At 41.3% G+C, this 27,161-nt stretch overlaps 1 protein-coding gene across 10 annotated transcripts in view; it reads left to right on the plus strand.

Moving 5' to 3' along the window:
• Window positions 1-27,161, plus strand: part of nfia (nuclear factor I A) — a 508,421-nt gene that overhangs the window by 317,384 nt on the left and 163,876 nt on the right. For all 10 annotated transcript variants that reach the window (XM_033028530.1, XM_033028539.1, XM_033028528.1 and 7 more), the window contains one exon: window positions 22,804-22,921. In XM_033028530.1, coding sequence (XP_032884421.1) covers window positions 22,804-22,921 — 118 coding nt within the window. The remainder of the gene's footprint in view (window positions 1-22,803; window positions 22,922-27,161) is intronic.

Below are 27,161 nucleotides of genomic sequence, written 5' to 3' on the forward strand. Positions count from 1 at the left end.
GATGTTATTGCTCCAGGAATATCCTTGTTATTTTAATGCCAGAGAATCATTTTTTTCCTTTTGACATCATCTGAACAGAGCTCTTATATTGGAATTATTTTTACTTCACACTTACTAAATCTTAGCAATTAACCTGAATTAATAGAATTGGTATCCGCTCACCTTCATCTCTCTAAATAATATTTTTAGTTTCTATCTACGGCATATTCTATTGACATAAAGTGACCTTATGGCCTTTTTGTTCCTCAGCCCAAATCAATACCCACCTTTTGAAAACACACAGAAATAACCAAAATCTCCTGAATATGCTCACTACTTATGGAGACACAGTGGGAAGGTGCCACAGCATTGACATAAGTTGCAAGCAATTGCATTAGGATCTCACCAAAGGGCTTCTCCAACTGTCAGAGATTTTCTTTTTGAGAAATAGACACATAATTTTCTCTTTATTTTCTATTCTTTGGGAGACATAATCAAACTGCTGCCCTGAGATGAGCATGTAAACTGTTCCCAGATCCCTGCTCCAAGAAACGGAAAACATTGGCATCATGGAACATTATGGAGCTTGACAAGAGATAGTCAAAGTCTGTAGTTCAGACTCCTTGTGGAAATTGACCTATTACAAGCATTTATAAGAACATTAATTCATCGTAAGATCTTTTTTTCACTCTCTTTGAAATGGTAGCTAATATATTACTAACTGTTGTTAGTTTTCTATGTGACCCAGCTCCAAATGCCAAATATCGGTCACAGCCTGTGTACTCCTTGCTGCAGCTGAATAGAAACAGCAGTAACGCACAGTTATATAATGTTCTTACATTGAACAAAATGTCAATGCACTTGGGCAGGAGAACATAGAACATAGATCACTCCTCCTTACTTGATTGCAGGGTTTTAATTTATTCATATATGGAATATTGCTGGAAAAGTCAGAATCTCTTGTCCATCCTGAATTTCCAATTGAACTGAAATGTGCTGGAACTACATTGAAGCCAGACTGGTTAAACATGGCAGAGTTCTTTTCCTGAACAATATGAATGAACTGGTGGTGTTTTTAAAACAATTTAGTTTCAGCGTCTTCATTCTATCACTTTGTACTCCAGATTTAACATAATTTAAATTCCCCAGCATCCATCTTTTATTCAAACTAATTTCAAATCGTTGGTTGAGTCTTCTGAATGTTGTCCGATTAACTTTTTTGTGCTATGCTATCCATTTTCATCACCTCAAGGCTATGTCTGCAGATGTGCTTCATCCTAATTAAAAATGTTTTCAACAAATTGCTCAGTTCTGCCGTTTGTGTGTTGGTCAGATCCTATCAATATTGTACAATGTGTTGATTGGACACTAACTTTTCTGGCAATCTTCATTTCCCCCTTCCAGGGAGGTATCAGACCGCCAGTGTTTGTTATCCAAAAACATGGTTTAGATGGAGAAAAAACAGTATAAAAGATAATGACCACGAGCTACCCTGCTGTAGAGCATTTTCTTAGCATCACCGTGTCCTACAATACAACAGTTACTTGTCATGTTCATTAAATGTTTCCTTTAACATTGCACAAGAGATAGGTAAAATATCACAATTCCTGGAACTATCCAATGACCCCTTCTGAAAAGTGTGTGTGTGTGTGGCCATCTGGCGAGGATAGGATTAGACTCCAGTGTGACCCCTTTCACAGAAAAATACTTTATCGCAGCACGTTCTCTGGGCTGTCAAATAAAGATGGGTCCTAAGGGCAAGGTACATTATGTGTGCTAGGTGCTGCTTCTGAACCTATAACGTAAAACAAGTTACCCTATTGGGAAAGAGCTTAGCTTTTGCAAAGAATAGACTGAAAGCAAAAGCTGCAAGATTTTGTATTCCCTTTGTAAAATGAAAGCTATTGGAATAAACTTGCATGCAAATAGTCAATCCGTAATGAAAACAACTAAAATAACAGACATTGGATCTAACCGGACTTAGAGCCTTTATAATGTTTTCTCTATCAGATATTCAATAACACTAATTAGCACATCACAAAAGGTTTGTTGTTAGACCTTTGGGATCAACTGGCCTTTTCATTAAACCAATGTTGACATGAGAAACTGAATAAAGTGGATTTTTTTAAAGCAGCACAGTCTTTGGGACTGGCAAGTCTTTTTTGTTTGGATGGAAAAATGCAATAGGTCATTTTTGATATGAGATAATTCATAACACCAATATATATTTGAAAACGTATGAGAAAAGGATCCACCAGAGACTTTCTCTTTGTTGCCCCAATCTTCTTTACTGGCAGACATTCTTCATTTAACTGAACGGGCAAATGACCTGATTCAAGACTTTTACACATGAGAGTCTGAAACGACTGCTGATGGAAGAGTGACTGTGGTCCACTACTGATTCTTCTTTGAATATTTGAATTTGCAATCCATCTATTGGCAAATCCTCTTCAGAACCACCAACGTTCGACTATGTGAAGTGAAGTAAGTCCAGGATTTAATCTGCAAGTCCAAGACATACTGAATGATAGATGTGTTTTCATCTGTTCCCATGTATCTTTGAATCCATATGGAGTCTAGTATAGTGTGGATCCTGATAATTTGTGGGGAAGTCCCTTCTCCCATTTTATTTACGATCAGATCTGCTGCACGATTTGATTCTTAGCCTCTGATTTATTCAGCAAGTGAAGTTACATTTTTAATTATCCTGCTATGCTTTTAATTGACATTTTTTCATTGTTTGAATTTTTATTTTGTAGATTTGTTTCACCAATTTAGTATTTAAAAAAATGCTAAATGGGTTGACACAAACCCAAGCACTAATCAGGGTTTGCCTGACATCAACAAGTGAGGGGAGGAGATGATGGCAGAGGTGGGGTGTAGGTTTTGGGACATCAGTAGTGTGTCATTTGAATCATGGCAGTGTCCTTGCTGACGAGGGAGCAGAGGGCCAGTGCGATTCTCCTTCCACATCTACAAACAGTGAGTACAGGAGGTCATGGGCAGCAGGCAGGATCAGTGGGACAGCACAGGGACTCACTGTCCCTGTAACACCACAGGGCCCAGCAAGAATAAAGGGTAAATACATCCCATTTACTCAGAATCACAAAAGTGGTCAATTTTGTCGTCTCTCTACACTCTAGGTTTTGATTCCAATGAATTATCTTGAGAATAGCCCAAGTGGTTATTATACACTGGAGTTTTTTTTTTCTAAAGATAATTCAGCTTTAGACATTTATATGTTTGAACTATTATTGAGCCAATATTCTACCAAATGAACTACTGCTTAATCATTCTTTTATAAAGAATTAACATGTGTTGCCACTCTATTTTCAAGAGAGAGTTAGATATAGCTCTTAAGGCTGATGGAATCAAGGAAAAAGCAGGAACTGGGTTCTGATTTTGGATGATCAGCCATGATCATACTGAATGGTGGTGCTGGCTCAAAGTGCCGAATGGCCTATTCCTGCACCTATTTTCTATGTTTCTACTATGAAGAGCTAACATTTAAATAAAAAAGAATGTTGCACAGAATATAATAGTTTTTACAGAATGCTTAAGTTCATGTATGTGATGGACTGAGACCACTGCAACATGGCTAAGAGGTAATCAGATGCTTGTAATACATTATAATAGATTTTCATCATAACCGATCATTACACTGTTTATCAGATAAAATGTGAGTTGAATGATTTTGATCGTGGCAATCCAGTTGCCGAACCAACAGGCATAAATTCTTGCCATTCTGGATATTTCATCTCTATCAGTAATAACACAGTTGGTCAACTCAGTCAATAATCTGTAGAGTTTATTTTCAATGAGTCCTCAACCTCTGTGCTGATTTCTCTTTGTGGTGTTCAACAGTTGATTCTCATGAAATTTGCCATCTCCTGTCAGACCTCTGGAAGATGCTCACCATTCATCTGTTCAGATAATTTCTATCTATATTGTGTGCATTCTGTGTTCTGGAACAGATTTTAAACAAAGCAGAAATTATCTAGTCAAAGATCAAGAAGCATCAAATTGTAATAATATGTTTTAAAATGAGTAGAAAAACATTGAAAAAAAGGCATGCGTGAAATTAAAATTTTAAATATTGTGTTGTCAGATATAACCCCCAGGAAACATATTTTGACAAGCAGTCACCTGCATGCAAACAGAACTCTAGAGCCAGAGCAGAACAATCATAAACATCTTAGAAATTTCAGTAGAACCTGGCCATTCAACCCCTTGCACTAGATCTGGCCTTCAATAAGATTATGGTTATCTAATTGGTGCTTTTCAGTTTTCGACTTGTTGCTTAGATTAATAGGTCCAAGTTGGCTGTCTGGTTGTTAATGATGAATTAATAAGATTCAGCCTCCCTCCTGCTTCCCTTCCCTCCCTCCCCCATTATAACATTATATTTCAGTTTAATCATGAGGAAATACACTTTCAGTGGAAACCAGTGAGTTGTTTGTTAAACTCAAATATTCTATGAAGCCTGTTATAATCCAACGGAGCAAATTCCAATTCTCATGCACTTTATTAGCACATGATTAAAGCTTCATGATTCATATTCGTAAATGGTCAGATGCAATCTCTGTAACAGGATGAAAGTCTTAATGGTGAATCTCCCTTGATCCCATGCCAGCTCTAGAATCTTGTTCCTTAGCTTGACTTTGGACTGTTCTTTAGACAGAGGGCCCGGCACAATTTATTTTTGTTTTTACCATGATTAATATAGCTATTAGCTGTTATTGCAATTCACAAATGCTATTTCCAGCGAATCTAGTCTTTCTTTGAGCTATCTCAGCACTTTTCTTTTGGCACACTAAATTACGCAACTTGTCGCATCATGAATTATGCAACACCACATTTGAAATCCTGTCATTTGTGGAAGGTTACAGCTTGGAGGGATTTGTTTTCACATCAAGACATAGCCCTTGAACAAATGTCACATATCTTCTGTGTATTGAACTCAGTTATTGGTTATTCTGACAGATTCAACCACTTTGAGATTTTGGTGTTAATCCTTACTTTGTACACCAAATACTTGCCACTTAATGGTTGTACTGTTCATCGTGATCTATCAACAGACTTTGCAATTGTCATGTTATTGGTATATTGCTTGCTGCTCTAAACTTTAATATCTTTGTGTGTGTCAGGTGTAATGGTTTTGGAGCAGACACTGAAAGAACATTAAAATATACATCTTTATTTCACTTAGCTTTTGAAATATATCCACCTCATGATCAGGTTAAACATTAACATGCATACTTCCCATATAGGTTACAGATTATTCAGCTATTTTGTACCTTCAGTGGCAGTGCATTATCGGATGTTGGTCAATTGATGGTGCCTTTCATTGCCAAGCATCTTTTCATTGACGTACTATGATTACGATTCTTATGCACGTGGTGCTTGTCAACAAAATACTTCTCTCATTACATTTCCTTTTGCGTAACCAATTGTTCCACATTGATATTATCATCAACTGTTTATTTGGATTTCAGTTATGACAAGTGAGATATCAAATTTCTATGCAGGTCCCGACAGGTGGGAAGCTCAAGATTCTACTCGTTGTTTGACTCTTTCCAGATTCAAATGGACACATATTAATTTAGTTTAATTTAGAGATGCGGTGTGTAAACGGGCCCTTTGTCCCACTGAGTCTGCACAGACAAGCAGTCACCCACACACTAGTCTATCCTACACACCAGGGATAACTTACAGAAGCGAAGTAACCTACAAATCTGCACGTCATTGGAATGTGAGAGGAAAGTGGAGCACAGAGAGAAAACTCACACGTTCACAGGGGGAAGATACAATCTCCAGACAGGTAGCACCCATGGTCAAGATCAAACTAGGGTCTCTGGCGCTGTAAGGCAGCAACTTTACCACTGTGCTGCATTTGTACCTTTAATACATGAGATCTGTGCATTGGAATTTCATCTTGAACCAGTACCTTCCTCATTCTTTATACATTCCTTAAATCCCACCTCCCTACCAAGGTTTTTTCACATCCACAAAAATATCCTTACTAAACCTAACAGAGCATGGGGGTACTGTTTCTACATTAGAAGCACTATATAAATGGAGGGAGCTGTGTCATTGTGTAGTTTTTATGAACAGATACTTTAGTACACTTCCCATTCCATAACTCATGCCCAGATCAGTTAATTTATGCAAAGAACTTGTATTTCATTTCCATGGCTGACATTGCGCTTGTCATATGTCATGAGGAGTATTTGTAGATATTTATTAGATTCTACAGCAAATTGAAATTGTGACATAGTGGACTGTTGTTTTGCTCTAGTTTGAATTGACGAATCTTGCCTCTGCTAGCTCTAGTTTGAATTGATGAATCTTGCCTCTGCTAGCAAGCTGATGTTTGCCCATTTATTTGGACCTAGACCAGCGCAGGACTCAAGCATTAACATTTTAGTTTATCCTGTGAAACCAACAGGCAGAAGTTTCCTCATGGAATAATCTTGCTGGAAGTGCAGTTGAAATAGTGATATGGTGGCAGAGTGAGAGAAGCATGGAGGTAATTTCAAGCATACTGCAACAGAGTCCTTACGATATCTATAAAAAATTTGTTTTTGCTGCAAAAAATGCTGCACAGAATGCAGTGTAAGAGAAATTTGGAGTTTAGAAGAATTAAGGTGTGATATTTGGTGGACTGTTTGGGGTGGGAGAACACGTTGCTCCTCCCATGCAGCAGGTGGCACTGAACAGGACAAAGGGAGATGTTTTGTATATAGTTTATCCCGTCTGTAGACAGTGTGAGTGTGCAGTCAGATTCTGAGTGTGCAGCCATTTTTGAGTTGTCTTGCTGCCAGCATTGAGTAAAGCATTAAAGACTTCTGTTGTAAATTGAAGACTCTCAAGTTTTGTACAGACCTAGAAAACGAACAAGAAATAAGGGTGACCATGTGGCTCAAGAGCCTGAGGGAGATGTTCTCAGTAGTGGGAAAGTCTCCAATGAGGGGGCATAGTTATAGGATAAGGGGCTGGTCATTTAAAACAATGGTGCTCAGAAATCTTTGCAGAGGGTGATGAATCTCTGAAATTCTTTACCCAAATAACTGTGTAGACTCAATCTTTAATAGTTTTTAAAGTGGAAGTAAACACATTTTTTAAAGGTCAGGGAAATGAAGACTGTGAGGAACTGGCACAGAAGAAGATTTGAGTCCCCAGCATTGATCAGTCAAGGTCATGTTAAGGGACAAGGTGGCCTGCTCCCACTTCGTGCTTCTTGTGTTCTTGGAGACATGGATGTCGTTCAACTAAGATGCTGAATTATTTTAAATTACATTCTGTATAATTCTGCTTATATTTATTTAAAAAGTGCCTGATCTGCAAGGAAACCTTGTTAATAATCCTGAAGAAAGTAATATCTCATCAACAATCATTTCTAAAACACCCTTAATACAGTAACATTTTGTGAGTGCTTCATACGAGCAGAATCAGTCAAAAATTGTCATTGAGCCAAGGATGGTATCATTTGGACAGGTGATCAAGCACTTTGTAAAAGAGACAGTAAGTAATTAAAAATTTGATTAGCGTTGAAAGTAATATGTGCTTTTAATTGTGTATACTTCTGAACGGTTTCTGTTGATTTCAATGAAATTAGTCCAAGTAAATTACTGCAACCAACCGGAAACTATAGAGATGTAAGAAACTGGGGATGCTAGAATCTTGAGGAAAAAAACTCAGCAAGTCAGGCAGCATTTTTGGAGGGATTGGACAGATGATGTTTTGAGTCAGGACCCTTCTTCAAATTGATCATAAGCAGGCAGAAACTATACCCGGATTAGCATTGAGCATTAGAAACCTGCAACAAATGCATTACATCATGCCACTAACATACAGGTCCAACAACCCAGACTCAGTCCTGACCTCTCGTGCTACCTGTGTAGAGCTTGCAAATTCTCTTTGTGACTGCAAGGGTTTTCCCTGGACAAGCTGTTTAGGAGCTTGAATGGCTACTGTAAATTGTCCCTGGTGTCAGGAATGGAGGAGAACTGGGGGAACTATCTGATGGAGATGCAAGAGGAAAAATGGCATTGTTGGACATGGGTGTTTGATTATCTCTGCACTTGTCCCTACTAATAGTATTCTAATTCAATAAGTATTGAAACCCCTAATCCTTATCCATCAAATCCTATCTGTTATATCTTTACATGTAAAACATTATTCCCCTGTTGGTGGTGCAACAATAATAGTTTCCATTACTGATGTTCTAAAGAAGTTTCCAATGTCAAATCTTCTTAAGCAAGATGGGTGAATTTAGGCATGATTTGGAAAATAGTAGGAACATTTTCAATGTAAAATATCATTTGGACATATGAGATTTCTGTAATCTTTATCACTAATTCTGCTCAAATCAGACCCTTCCTTCAATGCGCATTCATTGGCACACTTTTAAAGGTAGCTCTAAAAATTAAGCACTTAGGAAGGAACTGCAGATGCTTGTTTACACCGAACTTAGACACAAAATGCTGGAGTAACTCAGCGGGATGGGCAGCATCTCTAGAGAGAAAGAATGGGTGATGTTTCACCTGAAAAGTTACCCATTCCTTCTATCCAGAGATGCTGCCTATCCCGCAGAGTTACTCCAGCATTTTGTGTCTAAAAATGAAGCTGTATCTTTTTAGGCAAAGTAACACTGCCAAGTCCCTGTCAAACATTTTTGAATGTAACATTTTTAATTTTTGGAGAAACTGATTACTGTAGTCCAACACAACTATTAAATGGTTTTATAATTCAATAATTTGAAATTGGATTGCTCTAAAGTGCTGTGATTTAAAGTACTTACTATTTTTAGATATCAAACTGTGCAATTACCACGTAGATAAACGAAGGAATATATTTTAAAACATTTTTTTAAATAGTGTTTTAAAATTGTATAGAACACAAGGGGCTTCAAAAACACTTCTCTAGTTTGATTTTAAGAACAATTCACAACCGAAGGAGAAAACCTATCGCCTTAGAATTCAAGCACATATAAAGCTATTTTATTTCAATATTTTACATTTAAAAATCTATGTGCTCGTGAATGAAATGTGATAATGATCAGTTCCATGTGGTTTTCAGCAATCTGGAAATATGACCAGGCCCTTGTGCCGCTGAGGTATTTCGTGTTAGTCTGCGCAGGATGACATCATTATCTTTGTGGTGGTTCTTTGGAGCTTTACAGGGAAACTTGGATTATACTGTCCAGGGACCAATCATCATTGGGCACTCCTTAGACAACTGTGTCTTCCCTCTGCAGTGCTGGACTGGGACCTCGAACAGATAAGCATCTAACTTATAGCCCTCGTCCTTCACTGCAATCTGTCTTCCTCTTCCCCCAACCCCTCCCTTTCTGTCCTTTCAAATCTCAGTCTTGAGAGGAATTTAGGTAAATGTAGGAAAGTTGTGGTTCTGAAACTGAGTGCACAGTAATAATCAAGGAACAATGTTAACGCATTGGAAGCAGTTCAGAGGGGCTTCAACAGACAAATACCTGGTATAAGCAGGTTCCCTTATGAGGAAAGATGAACAGGATTGGCTTGTTTCTCAGTTTAGAAGAATGAATAAAGTCTTAATTAAAGCACATACGATCCTGAGATCGAGATAATGAATGAATGAATGAATGAATGAATAAATAAGTGTATTGGCCAAGTTTGTACACATACAAGGAATTTGCCTTGGTGCTCCGCTCGCAAGTAACAACACGACATACAATAAACAATTAAGAATAATACTTAAAACATTAAAACATTAAGAATAAAGCATTATAGTTTAAACAGTGAATGAAATAAAATACCAGAGCAAAAGGAGGCTACACACTTTTGGTTATTGAGTAGAGCTACTGCTCGTGGAAAATAAGCTGTTTTTATGTCTGGCTGTGGCGGCTTTGACTGTCCGGAGTCGCCTTCCAGAGGGAAGTGATTCACAGAGTTTGTGGCCAGGTTAAGAGGGGTCAGAGATGATCTTACCCTCTTGCTTCCTGGCCCTTGCAGTGTATAGTTCGTCAATGGAGGGAAGGTTGCAGTCAACAACCTTCTCAGCTGATCGAACGATTCGCTGCAGCCTCCGGCTGTCGTGCTTGGTGGCTGAGCCAAACCAGGCCATGATGGAAAAGGTGAGGACAGACTACGATGGCAGTATAGAATTGGACCATCATTGCCTGTGGTAGATTGTGTTTCCTCAGCTGCTGCAGGAAGTACATCCTCTGTTGGGCCCCTTTGACTGTGGAGTCGATGGTGGCCTCCCCATTTAAGGTCCTTGGTGATTATATTTCCAAGGAACTTAAAAGGCTCCACAGATGTGACTGTGGTGTTGTTGATGGTGAGTGAGGGGAGGGGCAGCTCTCCTAAAGTCTACAATCAATTCCACTGTCTCAAGAGCATTGAGCTCCAGGTTGCTACGAAGGCACCAGGACATCAGCTGTGTCACTTCCTGTCTGTAGGCAGATTCCTCCCCATCCTGGATCAGTCCAAACAGGGTTGTGTCATATGCAAACTTTGGTTGACAGGGGAGTCTGTGGAGGTGCAGTTGTTGGTGTAGAGAGAGGAAAGGAGACGGGAGAGTACGCAGCCTTGCGGTGCTCCTATGCAGAGGGTCTGCGTGTCCGAGACGTGCTTTCCCACCCTCACATGCTACTTCCTGTCTTGTCAGGAAGTTGATGATCCACCGACAGAGGGACTCAGGCACAGTCAACTGGGAAAGTTTGGAGTGTAGTAGCCCTGGTGGGTGTTGAATGCAGAGCTAAAATCCACAAACAAAATCCTTGGATAGGTCCTCTGGAGGTCTAGGTGCTGGAGGATGAAGTGCAGGCTGACTAGGTTGACTATGTCATCTACTCTATTGGCCCAGTGTGCAAACTGCAGAGGCTCCAGTTTGTGATATTTTTCAGCTGGGCCAGCACAAGCCTTTCAAGCATCTTAATGACTACAGAGGTCAGTGCGACAGGCCTGTAGTCATTAAGTAATCCTTGTCTTTTTGGGTACAATAGTGGAGACTTTGAAGCAGGCAGGGACAGTACAGGTTTGCAGGGACTGGTTGAAAATGTCTGTGTAGACCGGTGCCAGTTGTTCGGCACAGAGCTTTACGGTAGAGGGGGAAACATTGTCTGGTCCTGGAGATTTCCGGCTTTTCTGTCTTCTGAACAGCCTCTCCACCTCCTCCATTTCTATGGTAGACAAAAATGCTGGAGAAACTCAGCGGGTCAGGCAGCATCTGTGGAGCGAAGGAATAGGTGACGTTTCGGGTCGAGACCCTTCTTCAGACTGCGGAAATCCTCAATTTCAATTGTTGGTGATGGAGAAGTGACCAGACTGATGTTGGGCAGCAAGGAGGGGGTGGGTAGTGGACGAGGACCCAGTCTTTGCATACTGGAGTTAGGCTGTAAGTGTGTGGTAAGTGGTGATTGGAGACGGGTGGGTGGGAAAGGGCCCAGTCTTTGCAAACTGGAGTGAGGCTGTAAGTAGATGTGGTGTTGGTTGGGGAGGAGTGGGTGCGGAAGGGTCCAATCTTTGCAGACTGGAGTCAGGCTGTGAGTAGGTGTGAAGTGGTGAGGGGGTACCAGGGTTATGTTTCTGTTTATCGAACCCGCAATAGAACTCGTTCAGGTCATTGGTCGGCTAACGATTGTCCAAGGATCGGGGGATTTTCCTCTTGTAGCTGGTGATTTCTTACAAGCCCTTCCAAACTGAAGAAGAGTTATTAGCTGAGAACTTGCACCTCAATTTCTCAGAGTACCTTCCCTTAGCAGCTCTGATTCCTCTTTTCAGCTTGTACCTGGCCTGCCTGTAGAGGCCTGCATCCCCGCTCCTGTAGGCCTGTAAGGGTTCCATATGGTTGGCTGGTACAGAAAGTCCGAGCCTATGGCATCCAGAGCAGGTTGGCAGATTAGTTTGATAATAGGAGGCAGAGTGTGGTGGTTGATAATTGCTTTTCTGGTTTAAAGTATGTGACCAGTAGTGTACCACAAGCATCGGCCCTGGGATTCCTGACATTTGTGATATACATTAACAGCTTTGATGTGAAAACACAAGTTATGATAAGTACGTTTGCACAAGATATGAAAATTGCTGTTGTAAATAGCAAGGAAGGTTATTTCACGTTGGTGCATGATATAGTCATTATAGGGGACTGCAGACCAGACAACCAAAATTGACAGCAACAGTGTGGGAGACAACTTCATGTAGTGGATAAGGGATGGTTTATAAATCAATCGGTCCATGAACCAAACAGCCAACAGGTTTTTATGCAATGAGAAATAATGCCTTTGTTAAGGGACCTTTTGCGGTATAATCATTATATGATAGAATAACAATTAAAAATGATTTAACATACTTTGAAGCCAGTGTAGTAAATCTAAACAAAGGATACTAAAAAGGTAGATGGAAAGCTATATTTAAAGTTAAGATGATAAACAAACAATGACAAACATTTAAGAAACATTGTTTGCAACACAGATTTATCCCTTGAAGAGACAAAAACCCAGAAGAAAACTGGTTCAGCAGTGGCTGACAAGACAAGTTAAAGATTATATTAAATCAAAGGAACAGGATTATAAATGTGCTTGAAACAGCAGTACGCCTGTGGATTAGAAAAAAATCAGAAGCTGGCAAAGAAAGATCCAGACTTTGACACAGACAGGGAAATTTGTATAGAGGAGCAGCCAAGCATGAAACATTAAAAAGTCTAAAATCTTCTAGACATATGTGAAAAGAATAACGTTGAGGAAAGTTAAAGTTGGTCCCTTACACAATGAGAGAGGAGAAGCAATAAAACAATTAAGAAATGACAGAAATTATTTTAAGCAATAAAGAAAAGGCAGATAAATTAAACCCTATGTTGTGCCTCTGCTGGTGGAAGAGAGAACAACTTCCAGAAATAGTGGAGATTAACAGGTCAAGTGTGAACGAAGAACTGATAAAAATATCAAGATTAGCTTTAAAAAAGCGCTTGGAGAAGTCCGTGAGACTAAAACACAAAAATCCCCAGAAGTTGATGACATGCAACTGAAGATTTTGGAGAGGTAGCTGTGGAGATTGTGAATGCATTGGTTATTATCTTCCAAAATTCTATGGATTCTCAAGCATCACCATAGATAATATTTGGAATACCGCTATTAAAGAAGGGAAAGAGAGAACATGGAGAACTGCTGACCAATTAGCCTAACAACAGTGGCAGGGATAATGTTGGAAGGTATTATTAAGGAAATAGTAGCTTACAAAATAATAATTGAATTGGGCAGATCCTGCATGGATTTATGAAAGTAAAATTATGTTTTATAAAATGATCAAGTATTTTGAGGTTGTACCTTACCAAATCAATGTGTTGGAGGAACCAATGGATATGATATATTTGGACTTAGAAAGCTTTCGGAAAGGTACAAAACAAAAGGTTATTGAATAAAATTAAAGCACACAGGGCTATATTGACATGGATGAGGATCGGGATTAGTACCAAATGATCATGTCATATTAATGTTTTGGATCAAGAAATTAAATGTATTATATCCAAGTTTACAGATGTGACCACGTTGAGCCTAAAATATTCATTTTTCTCTTAAGCATCGGAGATTGAGGAAAGATCTGATAGAAGTATATAAAGTTCTGAAAGACATAGATCGGGTAGACAGTCGGATTCTTTTTCCAGGTTGTAAATTTCAAAGACTAGAACGCATAGCTTTAAGGTGAAAGAGGAAGTGTTTAAAGAAGACTAGACCAAGTGGGACCCGTCGGGTCCCATTCCCCAATGCGGCGTCACAGGGGAGGGCTGGACCCCGAACGCAATCTCCACCACTCACCCATAGGTCCCAATACTCACCACTCCCTGGAGAGGGACGGGGGTAGAGAGGGTGGTAGAGAGGGAGGGATGGGAGAGAGGGAGGGGTGGTAGAGAGTGAGGGGGTAGAGAGGGAGGGGGGGGAATAGAGGGAGGGGGAGGTAGAGGGGGGTAGAGAGAGCGATGGAGGGGGAGGGGGTAGAGAGGGAGGGGGTAGAGGGGGAGGGGAGGGGGTAGAGAGGAAGGTGGAGGGGGTAGAGGGGGAGGGGTTAGAGGGAGGGGGAGGGAGGGTAGAGAGGGAAGGGAGAGGTGTAGAGGGGGAGGGGGTGGAGAGGATAGAGAGGGAGGGGGCAGAGAGGGATGGGGAGGGGGTAGTAGAGTGAGAGGGAGGGGGCTTGAGAGGGAGGGGAGGGGGGGAGGGGGCTTGAGAGGGAGGGGAGGGGGGGAGGGGGGGGGAGGGAGGGAGATGGGTAGAGAGGGAGGAGGAGGGGTAGAGAGGGAGGAGGAGGGGTAGAGAGGGAGGGGGAGGGGTAGAGAGGGAGGGAAGGGGAGTAGAGAGGGAGGGCGTAGAGTGGGAGGGAGGGGGCTAGAGAGGGAGAGGGGGTAGAGAGGGTTGGGGAGGGGGTGGAAAGGGAGAGGGCAGGGGAGGGGGGTAGAGGGGGAGAGGAGTAGAGGGGGAGAGGGGCAGAGAGGGAGGGGGTAACGACCCCACGCCATCTCTCTCCTCATTTCCCTCTTCCTCCTCCCCTCACTCCCATTCCCTGCCACAGCACCTACCCAGGTCGTAGAGCAGCGCCAGGGAATTATCAATAACTTTGGGAATATAGGTGGAAATATGTGACGGGAATATGTTTATCACCTCCACAGGAAAAAAAGTGAGTAGAATGTGTGAAAATGGGAAGGCTGTGGCCTAGCGTTTGTAAGGAAATGAGAATCAAGCAGATTGTGCATAGAGCTCTCCCTCTCCCTCTCCCTCTCCCTCTCCCTCTCCCTCTCCCTCTCCCTCTCCCTCTCCCTCTCCCTCTCCACCTCCCCCTCTCCCCCTCCCCCTCCACCTCCCCCTCCCCCGTCCCACGTCATCGACTTTTTAGGCGACTGCAGGAGACTATGTAGTCGCCACATGGTCGCCACATGTTCGCGGGTGATTGCCAGGTAGTCGGCTTCATGGTCGTGTGGAGTTCCCGCATTCTGGGAACTAGTCGCGGCCTCATTATGCTCGCCGCGAATATTTCAGCCTGTTGAAAAATTAGCGGCGACCAGAATGAAGCCGCCATGGAGAGTAGCGAGAATTCTCGTGCCGTAGGTGCAGTGGTAGTGGGTTGCCAGGAGGTCGTAGGTTCTTGTAGGTTGTAGCCGGTGCTGACTGGTGAATTTCATTGGCTCATTGGGAAAAAAACCCATAAGCAGTAGTTTTCAGAACCAAGGATAACCGATCGGTAATGTTAATGTCGGCCGAGCTTCACAGCCGTGTACCTCTGGCTTCTTACAAGTTGTCTCCACTCCTTCTCTCCCCATTCTCTCCCCCCCTCTTTTAAAGGACTTGCGTGACCCTTCCCGTACACTGTACTTTCACCGACTTAATTACAGCGCCAACCTTCCTGTTCATCGCGGTGTGTATCTGTATCACATTGGCTTTGCACAGTGTGAATTGCACTCAGACAGCGCTCCCCCCGCTTGCCCTGTCCCTCGCATACATAATGGGCTGGTGAAGGAAGCGATGTGTGTATGTATGTGTGTGTTCCACTCTGACAGTCGCCGTTCCAGTCACCGTTTTTTCAGGCGACTGCCGGCGAATTGACAGTCGCTGGCAGTCGCTTGAAAAATTGCCTAAGTGGGACAGGCCCATAAGCCTTTTACACAGAGAATAGGGTGGTGGTGGAAGCAGATAATATAATGGAATTTAGGAGACTTTTAGATAGGCACATGGATATGTAGAGAATGGAGGGATGTATTCCCTACATGTAGGTAGAGGAGGTAGAAGTGGGACCATAGTCAGCATATACATTGTGGGTTGAATGGCCTGTTCTGGTGTTGTATTGTTCTATGTTTTATGGTTATCTCACCTCTGGCTGCATGCCCATAATCAAGGTTCACAATTTCAAAATAAGGAGTTAGACACTAGACTTGAAATGAGAAGAAATCTTTGTAATTCTCTACCCAAGAAGGCTCAGTCACTGAATAATTCAAGTCTGGCATCAATAGATTTTTTGGATGTGAACAGAATCAAGGAATACTGCAGGAAAGTTGAGCTGATCTTATTTTAGGCCAGAGCAGGTATTGGAGGTGGAATTACTTACTCTTGCTTCCATTTCATGTTCTTGTATTCAGTCCCTTCAACCCATCCATTCACAATACTGACTCCGATGCTCTTCAATTCTTCTATCCTTTTCTCCCCGGATTAAACATAACCACATTATGAACTATAATTCCTTTCACACCCCCAGTCTCAGGTACGTCTAATCACGCTTACAACTATCGCCATCGTAAGTCCCTTAAACCTGGCTCAGGACTGACTGCTGTCATCCCTTTGGGCTCAAATGTAGTTTCTTGCAGGGATACTATGATTCAAATTGTCATTGTTCCCCTCTTCCCCACCCTGCTACAACACCCATCCAGTGTATCCAATAGGCTGCACAAAAAACATTTGTCTCATATTCTTGCGGTGCCTGCAGATTGTAAATATGGGGTCCATGCATCTTCCCCCTGCCCACAAAGGTACACATCCTCCCTTTCTTTCGATTAGTGAGGACCTCCACTTCCTGAATCTACTTTCTGAATCACCCCCTCCCTGTAACCAAAGCCACAGAAGGCTGTGGATATTTTTAAGGCAGAGATAGATAGATTCTTGATTAGTACAGGTGTCAGAGGTTATGGGAAGAAGGCAGGAGAATGGGGTTAGGAGGGAGAGATAGGTCAGCCATGATTGAATGGCAGAGTAGACTTGATGGGCTGAATGGCCTAATTATACTCCTATTCCTTATAACCTTGTGATCTTATGACTTCAGCTGAAGATTCCTCTCTCTGAAATAATCTTACTACAGTTCAAAGGAAAAAAATAAAGAGTCATCACCCAGAAGCATGAACTTTTTCCCTCTCCACAGAAATTTCTGACCTTCAGATTATTATCTAACATTGTTTCTCTTTCCACCTTCTGGGACTATTTCTAACTTCTCTCGAGTCTCCTCTGATGACCTTGTTGCCTTTTTCCTGCTGCGTTTGCTCCTTACCACTTTCCAAGTGCTTGCTACTGGCTATTTTTCTCGAGTGCTATCCTTGCCTCCTCCTTTGTATCTCATCTGCTTTGCCAGCACTCCCAACCACATTGAGCCTAAAATATTCATTTGCTCTTGATTTCTTGTGTGCAGTATCAAGGGAGAACAGCTCGTTTCCAATTATATTAATGGATGACTTTATTGAACAATGAGGAGGTTATCTATTTGAGTGTATACCATGGGTGCTTTTCAGTGCCTTTGCATCAAGCTTTGATTTTGCAATGCATCCCCATTCGACTGAAACCATGCTCAATCAATAACCTATTAGACTTGCACAGAAATCTCCATGAAGTTGGTGGATTATTGTGTTTGTAAATGGAACTCAAGATAATTGTCTGGTCAATAGGTACCAGTAATTTTAGAAATGAGTTGCACACAATCTTATTCCGGCCAGAAATTGATCTTGTACTGCAGTGCAGGCATAACAGAATGGATAAACGACAGCATCTCACAATAAATCAAGAAAGCACTGAGGCGGAAACTTGTTCAGATTTTAGGACATATGCTCCCTGCTATCAGCACATCTGAGAATTTAGCAGCAGCTAACCTTTCTGTATTATAAAATGTATAAATTGCATGCTAGTCTATGATTTCACTCATTTGCATCACCCCTCTTTTAAAAGTATTGATTCTCTTGGGTGAGTACACATGCACTGTCAGCATTGCTCAATTGACCATGCTGCATGTTTAAACACAATTAGCAATTGTAAAAAAAATAAATTAGGACAAAGAATATTACCATCAACATGACTTCTGATGTGAGGATATGTGCAAAATAATATAGTCCAATCTTAACAAGGTGATCCATAATAATATCTTTAGCACAGGGATGTGAGACGCAACAAATGTGATCACCGAATTCAGCACAAATCGGGAATCTGTTAGATTTATTTGTCAGATATATTTATCCCCCAACAGTAACATCAGGGTCTTTAGTTATAGCACATGTATTCAATTAGCAGAGCATTCACATAATTGATCTACCAACATGTGCTATTCATACTTTGAGGAGATTTTGCAATGGAGCGGACAAAACACGTAATAAAGAACTGCAGATGGTTTAAATCGAAGGTAGACACAAAACGCTGTAGTAACTCAGCGGGACAGGCAGCATCTCTGGATAGTTTGAAGAAGGGTCTCGACCCGAAATGTCACCCATTCCTTCTCTCCAGAAATGCTGCCTGTCCCGCTGAGTACCTCCAGCACCTTGTTTTACGAATAAACAGGATCCTAACTGCACTGAAATTAAGATTCATTAAACCTGCCAAGCAGCATTTACAGGAGGGAAATAGACAGATGCTGTTTTGAGTAAAGACCCTTTGAGATGCATCAGGCAGAATAAGTTGTCTGTCCATTACCCCCATAGATGCTGTTGGGTTCCTCCAGTGCTTTGCGTTTTGCTCGAGATTCCAGTATCTGCAGTTTTTTTTCTGCCTCCAAGAGCCCTGTATGTTTGTGAGGAACAGTGGTGGGAAATGGTGCTGTGGCATAGGCAGGCTATTTTCTTTAAAACATGGTAGGACAGACTCCAAAGGCTGTTAACTTACTCCTGATCCTAACTCTTATGAGAACTCTGAGGCATGAGAAAGCCATGCGGCTTATTGAGCCTGGTCTCCCAAACTGTAGATTCTGAACCACTTTCCTGCACTAACTTAGTATTCCTCGATCGCCTTAATGCTGAGAAATCTATCAATTTCTTCCTCAAATATATTCTGCAACTGAGCCTTCACAGCCCTGTTGATTCATCAACCTGTGGATGGAGACATTTCTTCTCATCTCCTTCCTGAATGGCTGACCAATTATTTAGAGACTTAGTTTCTGGTTCCAGACACCCTACAAAGAAAATTATCTAGTTACAACTTGTAACAGTTTGTGCACAACAACATAATCTCTCATTCCTCTAATGAGTGTATAGCCCAGTTTGCACCAACTCATCTACTATGATAATCGTGCCGTACCAGAAATTAATCTAGTGAACCTTGACTGCACACCCTCAATCGTGTATATAATTCCTTAGATGGAGAAACCAGTCCTGTGCATTATATTTGTACATGAGCACTCATCAAAACTCTTTATACTCCGAGCAACATGTCTCCGCCATATACTCAAATCCTCTTACAGGAATGGGCTATGTTTCATTTTTCTGCTTAATTATTTGGTCTGCCAGCCTGGTACATTTCAATGATTTATGCGCATGGACATCAGACCCCTCTGAACGTCAACACCCTTCAAACTTGCGGCATTTAAAAATACTTCAAAATGAAATATTTGAAATCACAATCTTCAATAGTCTATTGCATCTCCCATCTCTTTGCCCATTCAAATGTACTCACGGAAGTGTCTAAAATCGAGATGATTGTAAGCTTACATAAAAGTATAGTGAAACAAGACAAAACTGACTAATCCTTGCAATATTGCAATAAAGTTCATTAATTGTCACTGTGCAGAGGAAATTGCAACATATAATTCAGGTCTGAAAAGGTTAAATTGGCAAACCAAACTATCCTGTCAATTTTAATTAGTATACATTCATTTTATGGTAGAAAAGTGGCCATTTATCAAATACTTTACGACTTTAACACCTGAGGAGAAAATGCGTGAAGCCACAGAAGGTCAATCCTGAAGCAGTCTACTTCCCAAAGATTGTGTTTCTTTCTTTTTCCTGCTTTGCAAAGAATTTTACATGAACAGCAGCAGGGAACAGTTTTTTCTTTTGTTTTGGCCACCCTTTGATGCCTAATTGAGAAACTTTTACACAAAAAGACCCCTGCAGTATTCAGCATTTTCACCCAAACACTTCAGCCTTTTCTTGTTTCTTTATATACCATCTTATGCTTCTGCACAGAATTTTGAGTTTTACCAAAGATTCCTCACATAAAATAGTTTCATTTTTGGTTTGTTGTAAAAGAAAAGTGAGAATTTGCACAAACTGAAAGGAAAAGTCTTGGAATGGATTATGCTGTAGCTTAGCCCATTTTCCTTTGATGAGCTTAAGGACAAGATATGAAACCTGGATGTAAAACCATTGCCATTTTTCGAGAGTATTGAGAAGATCAACAATTTTCACGGAGATGGGGTGGGTGGGAAGCTGTGCATTTTGCATTGCTGCTTGTGTAGGCGGAGAGGAACAATTACTTTGAACTTGAAATGCACAAAGGAAGCCTAATTATGTTAAAATTGAACATAAAGCTACGTCCCAAGCTTTTTATTTAAAAAAATATAGAGAAATGGTTCAACAGTTTTCTATCTTAACCTTTCTATAATAATTTTCCCTTTATTGATCTGAAGCAAAATTTATTTGCCACATTTATGGTAGATTACCGGGACCAAGTTAAGTTAACCTCTCTCCAGGAAAATAAATATATTGGATTCTTCTGCACACTCCTCTCAACTATTGCCTGGGCCTCAATAGCATTTTATGACATTGGAATATTAGTATTTGAGTTTTGAACCCTGACAAGAAAGGTTGACACATTTGTGCATATGTCATATAACATCTGCACACCAACCAACGTTTGTGCTATTGTATTTGCCAGCCTGTTTTATTCTTCCTGTTGGTTATAATGAACTACAAATTATTTGCCAAGAGAACATATTGTCATTATGTATAAACAGTAGAAACAAGGAACTACTGATGCTGGTTTACATAAAAAGACGCAATATCCTGGAGTAACTCAACAGGTCAGGCAGCATCTTGGAGGAACATGGATAGGTGAATTTCCGTGTCAGAACCCTTCTTCAGGCTGGTTGTTTTGCGTGGTGGGGGGGGGGTGCTGGAGGAGAAGAGGGCAGGACAAAGCCTGGCAACTAATAGCTGGATACAGATTAGGAGGATATTTGATAAGCACAACATGGTTGGACAAAGGCCACAGGTGAAAAGACAGAAGGTGGGAAACAAAAGGATTGAAGATTTGCAAATTGCGAAACTAGAAGAAGGAATGTGGGTGGAGGGGAGAAATAGATGTGCGTCCTGGAGGAGCACAGTGGAGAGAGTGGGGGAAATAAAGGGTTATAGAGAATTATATATAATACTAGATTAAGGTTCCCAGATCTAGATACATGTTCACCAGGGAGGGCTGGTCCCCCAACGCAATATTCCACCTCTCCACCAATTCCAATATTGATGGCCAGTGGGGTGGGGGTGGGGGGGCTTTCTGGAGCGCTAGTATGTGTGTTGTGGGTTGAAGGGACTGGTTTCCAGTGGGCTAGTATGGACATTGTGGGCCAAATGGATTCTTGGGCTGGCAGCTCAGTCACCAAAGCCTGGTGTGCTGGCAGCTCACTCACTCCCGGCTGGTGAGCTGGCACGTGACTCACGGCTATTCCTTGAAATTCCATTTCAAGCAGGGTGCAAGGCCACCAAATTCAAGTGCACTTTCATACCACTTCAAGCAGGGTGCAAGGCCACCAAATTCAAGTGCAGTTTCATACCACTTCAAGCAGGGTGCAAGGCCACCAAATTCAAGTGCAGTTTCATGCCACTTCAAGCAGGGTGCAAGGCCACCAAATTCAAGTGCAGTTTCATTCCATTTCAAGCAGGGTGCAAGGCCATCAAAGACAGAGAGTCATGACCTCTCCCTCCCCCATCTTGCAGAGACTGAGCCACGCCCACACTTCTGGGTTTTATAGGCCCTCCCCCTCCCACCGGAAGGGGCATGGCCTTCATGGCGTGATTGACAGGAGAGAGACTCTCAACATTTTTGAAACATTAATAAGTCTTTTATTTTTCATCGATGGGAAAAATCCTCTTGTCCTTCGTAGTAGAGGGAGACTGAGTAAAATGGCCAAAAATCACAGCTGTAAGTGGTAGCGTTTTTTCTAAAATCAATATGGAGTGCAAACAGGAAATGGTCAAGATTTGAGCTTTAATTATATAGATGAAGTACACAGTGCACCTAGAAATTCATAAATTGTTAGTAGATTGCACATTTTTCTAATTTGAAAATTAACAACGTGTTATAAAGTTATAATTGGGTGATGGAATATCTAACGTAATCTTGAGTGTTTGTTGAAATGCAGTTATGAATCTAATTTTTTAAACTATAACAAAACTGATAATGGGTATTTGAAAGTCTAATTTCTTGATTGTTATCAGTTTAAAAATAGCATCAGTCCAGTCATGTTATTATAGTGCACCTCACTAAGATAAGCAGATTCATGTTGTAATAAAGGAAAACTGAATTATACCGAGTACATCTTTTAAAAATATTTTAAAATCTATTTACAATAATTGTTCATCTATATCCTTGTTTATAACCTTATTGTCAAGTTTGTTCTGAATAATAATGTCATCATATAGCTTTGACATATTTTAATTCCAAACTGTTAAGCAACAGAGAGAATATTGTAATAACAAAAAATGCTGAATGTCTTTAAAAGCAAATGTTCTTGGTATTCAACCTCAAAGAAGCAAATGATAAAGGATCTTAAAATTAGGCATTTGAGATTGCAGCTTTGATTGATTTTCTTCAAAGTCAGTGGGGCTGAGATGTGGCCATTTTTCTTTGTGCCTTATTGCATACACTGCATTAGCTTTCTCACTGAAAGTTGTCTAAATTGTGATAGGTATGATCCCAGGTCAAATTCTATACTAATCAGTCATGCCATTTCCTACAATTGCCTCACATTTAGAGCACATTATGCATTTTTTCATTAACAGATTGCCAAGCATAAATGACCAGAAATGAGCTGACGGCAATCTGATGCATACCTATTGTAAATTTTAATATTCTGATTCAATTTGAGAGTATTTTTAAGAATTCTTTTTCTTTACTCTTTCCAGTACCAATAGCTGTTGGAACAGGCCCGAATTTCTCCCTCTCAGATTTGGAGGGATCTTCGTATTATAGCATGAGCCCTGGGGCTATGAGGAGGTCTCTGCCCAGCACGTCCTCAAGCAGGTAATTACAAAGTTTATTTAGAATTATTAAATAATTTCCAGGCTTATAATTATTAAAAGGGAATTATTATAAGTTGAAAATAAAGTATTCTCGAAGCTAGAGCCTCTGATTGCTTGGAATATTTTGGAACTGTGGAGAAATTTGGGCATCAATAAGTCATAGAACATATAAACATTTTTCTCAATTTACTCAGGCTGCTCATTATCGGACTAGTGTCTGGCATTGAATCTACATTGCAAGAAAGATCTTGAACGTAATGCACAAAGTTCACAAACTTTTCTCAAAATTGTCTCCACTCATTAAATTAATTCTGGATTTTTTCAACGATTCTTTCTCATGCCTTGTCTGGGGTTTCATGCACCCTTAATACACACTATGCTCTTTTAATAAAAATTTCACTGAGGTTTGTTTCTGTAAAATATTGAGATTGAGAACTTCAGAGTTTTAGTGAAAGTTGCCTCTATTTGAGGAACCCCTCACAATTTATTTCAAGACTGTTACAGGTTGTTTCACATGGGGTTATAGGTTAATGCTGGAATTTGGATCCAAGAATGAGTTATTGGGTCAGAATTTTTTGAATGCAGAAAAAATTGAGGAAGGCTTCAATTGCATGCTGCTTTTCTAAGCCTGTGCATCTCGTGGTACACTTCTGCGCACTGTACGCAATGCAAAGGCAGCCATGTGTCGTTGTGTCTGACCTGTCCATCCTCATTTGGCTTCACTATTGACTATCTTGCTGAGCTAAGTGGGCGGATTCTCGTGTATGGCACCTCCGTGATATACCAGCCATTCCTGACGCACCTGGTGCAGTACGATTCCTTTGTTCCTTTCAAATGTAAATGATGTGTTTATTTTTCTTCATGTCACTGTTTTGTCTTTTTCAATTTATAGTGGTTGACAATGTTTTGAAATTTATAATCTAATTTTTAAAATAGGATAATTTTCAATTAATTTAACTTAATTTAATTAATTTAATTTCAATAAGTTAATTAATTAATAAATGAATGTCAATATTTTATATGTCCATGATTATCAGAGACTTTTAATATCAGCAGTGCCTCAGATTGTGATGTCTAGAGTGTTTAAGAAGGAACTGCAGATGCTGGAAAGGTAGACAAAATTGCCAGAGAAACTCAGCGGGTGAGGCAGCATCTATGCAGCGAAGGAAATAGGCAACGTTTCGGGTCGATAAACCCTTCTTCAGGCTGACATGAGGCCTGGTTGTCAATCCCAACTTGAGGTAATTGTGGGATGGGTGCAGAACCAAAGCTTTGAGGCCACTAGAAGCAATTGCCGCTGCAAAAGTTTAGTGTGACCGTTGTTCAGACAGAGTACAATGCAACTCGACAGGTTAGTTTGATTATTGGGAGACTTAGTAACAGGAAGAGGAAAGAAGCAAGTTTCTGATGAGATTCAAAAAGATGCATCATCAAGCCTGGAAACAATGGCTCATCTTCCTCAAAGAAAAGTAACGCAAGGGTTAAAGTTTGTTCTTTGACAATCTCTCAATACTTTCTGATGCTCACTCGTGGATATAAAGACATGCTGTAAAATCTACAAAATCATTCACAAACACAACATCCACACCAGATCACTTTTCTGTAGGGATTCTATTGTCTTCCAGTTTCTCCTCCTTCTTATTTGTTCTGATCTACACCAGTGCCATTGACATGTCTTTCATTTCTCTTAACTGTGGCTTCCCCTCTACTAGAGTGGGCATGAATCTTAACTGGAATTTTTCTATTTCCAGCACCTCTTTCACCCACACTCCTCCTCCTCAGATCGAGGGTAGAATTATCCTCATCTCTCACCCCACCAGCTTTCATGTAGCAGAAAATCTCATAGTTTTCAATGGGATTCCACCACTGGCACATCTTCCTCTCCCCTTTCAGCGCTCTGAAGGAATCAATTCCTGTATGAGTACTGTCACGGAAATCGCTTTCAAAATATTGGGGGGACAGGGGGGACACAATTTCTTGGCGACCGCGCGTGCATGTGCACACTCACACACACACACACACACACACACACACACACACACACACACACACTCACACTCACACTCACACTCACACTCACACTCACACTCACACACACACACACACACACTCACACTCACACTCACACTCTCACACACACACACACACACACACACACACACACACACGGCTTCGGAGGCTCAATCCAGCGCTAAATGCAGCTCAACTCTGCCTGTCTCACCGGGTTAACCTACAGCCCTGCCTGGACTGGCGGGATACCAGTGATGCTTCTCCTCGCTGGCTGTAAACCTGGGCCATATTTCCCGCAAGTCCGGGCAGGGCTGTAGGTTAACCTGGCGGGTCAGGCAGAGTTGAGCTGGGTTTAGCGCTGCTCTGCGCTGGCTGTGGGCCAGGGGGCACCGCTCCCGTCTGACTCCCAACGTCTCTGGCCACCCCTGGGGGGACACTCGGGTGAGGACGGGGATGGTCCAGTGGCGATTTGGCAGCAATTGGAGAGCCGGGATCGATCCTGGCTGTGGATGAGGCGCAGATCTGTGTCCAGGGCTGCCGAGAGTGTTTTGGCACATCCCCCTCCTCCAATCACCACGCTCTATCCTCACTTCCACCCCCCCTACTACCGCCTCTGACCGACACCTCCCTCCTCCAATGATCGCGCTGAATTATCATGTCCCGCCCCCATTGCCCGCTGACCGACGTCTCTCGATCAGCAGTACCACCTCCACTGTCTCGCGGAAAGCGGAGATTTCACCGAGTTTTTAAATCTGGATTACAAAATGGGCGTGTCCCCCTGGCCCCCCCGGGATTTCCGCTCTTGCATCTCTGCCAACCACTCCCATTCCCTTTGCACTAGCTCATGCAACTTGAGAGATGCACCGCCAGCACTTTTGCTTCTTACTTGTCCACCATCCGTAGACCAAACAGTCCATCCTGGTGAAGCAGCGATGTATTTGCACTTCATCTAATTTAGTGCATTGCATTCAGTGTCAATAATGTGATCTTCCATGCATTGAAAAAACAAATGCACATTAGGTAACTGTTTTACACAACATCTCCATTTAACTGACAATGGTCACCTGAGCTTCTGTCACCTACCACTTTAATATACTGTCACGCTCTCCCCTCTGGGACTGAATATTGAATTCAAACATTTTTCTCCATGGGCTTGGCTGAATATTTCAATGTTAATTTGTTCGTTTCTTTTCTTTTTTTTGCCTTCATCTGCTAGAATTTAAAATAATGTTTTTCTTCGTTTGCACTGTAACAAAGCTGTTCTCTCTCTCTCTCCTCTCCATTCCTCACCCTCTCTCCAATTCAAAACATGCTTGTTATTTTTTTTCACCTTTCCAGTTCTCACGGGTCATTGAGCTGAAACATTGACTGTTTCTGTCTCCATAGATGCTGCCTGGTGTGCGTGCAACATTTTCTTTTTTTGTTTTTGTTTTCTAGCATCCACAGATTATTTGCTCTAATATTCCTGGATGTCTGCAAGCACTGTGGCACAGAGAGTCTACACAGAAGGGCAGTGATAGTGTATAGTATTTCAGATGTGGGCTAAAACACATGAGAAAGGTTCCACAAGAAATATGGAGCACAACTATCTTTGTCAAACATCCGCAGAATCTGCTAATCAGCTACAACCAGTCCTGACGGTGCCAGATTAATGAAACAGATTAGCAGAGCTCGATTTGATCCATTGTTCGCGCTCTCCCTGTGGCTATATGGCTCCTTCTAGACTTGAGGTATTGATTCTGTGGCAGCCCTTGTGTGGAGCCGGCTATGTGGCGATCAGAACTGAGAGTCTGCATATTAAGGCTCCAACACCAGCATTGACCAGATAACATAGAGATAATTAAAAATGATTGAAATGGTAAAATTAAATAAAAATCATGTTACTAATTGAAATAAACAAGTAATGTAACCTTCATTGACTTTATTATGAAGCAATCCTAATCAAGAGAATGCATTAGCTGCAGCTGATGTCGAACTGCGGGGCAGATACCAAGTGTCTCCAGCTGTTAAGGACGGTTGCAGACTTGAAGCAAGTGGTCATGAGTATAAACCTCTAACAAGTCGATTCCATACCTCAGAGCTGCAATGCACTGATTTTGAAGTCTGGAACAGCAGATGAGGAATATGTTTAGGCATGGGATCATTCTAAGTTTGCTGGAATGTAGTTTGGTATCACAGAGGATGGTAGTAACTTGAGTGCAAATTATGCTAATGTTTCAGATGTCAAGAAA

The sequence above is a fragment of the Amblyraja radiata genome, chromosome 10 (assembly GCF_010909765.2).
Source record: "Amblyraja radiata isolate CabotCenter1 chromosome 10, sAmbRad1.1.pri, whole genome shotgun sequence".
Classification (NCBI taxonomy): Eukaryota; Metazoa; Chordata; class Chondrichthyes; order Rajiformes; family Rajidae; genus Amblyraja; species Amblyraja radiata.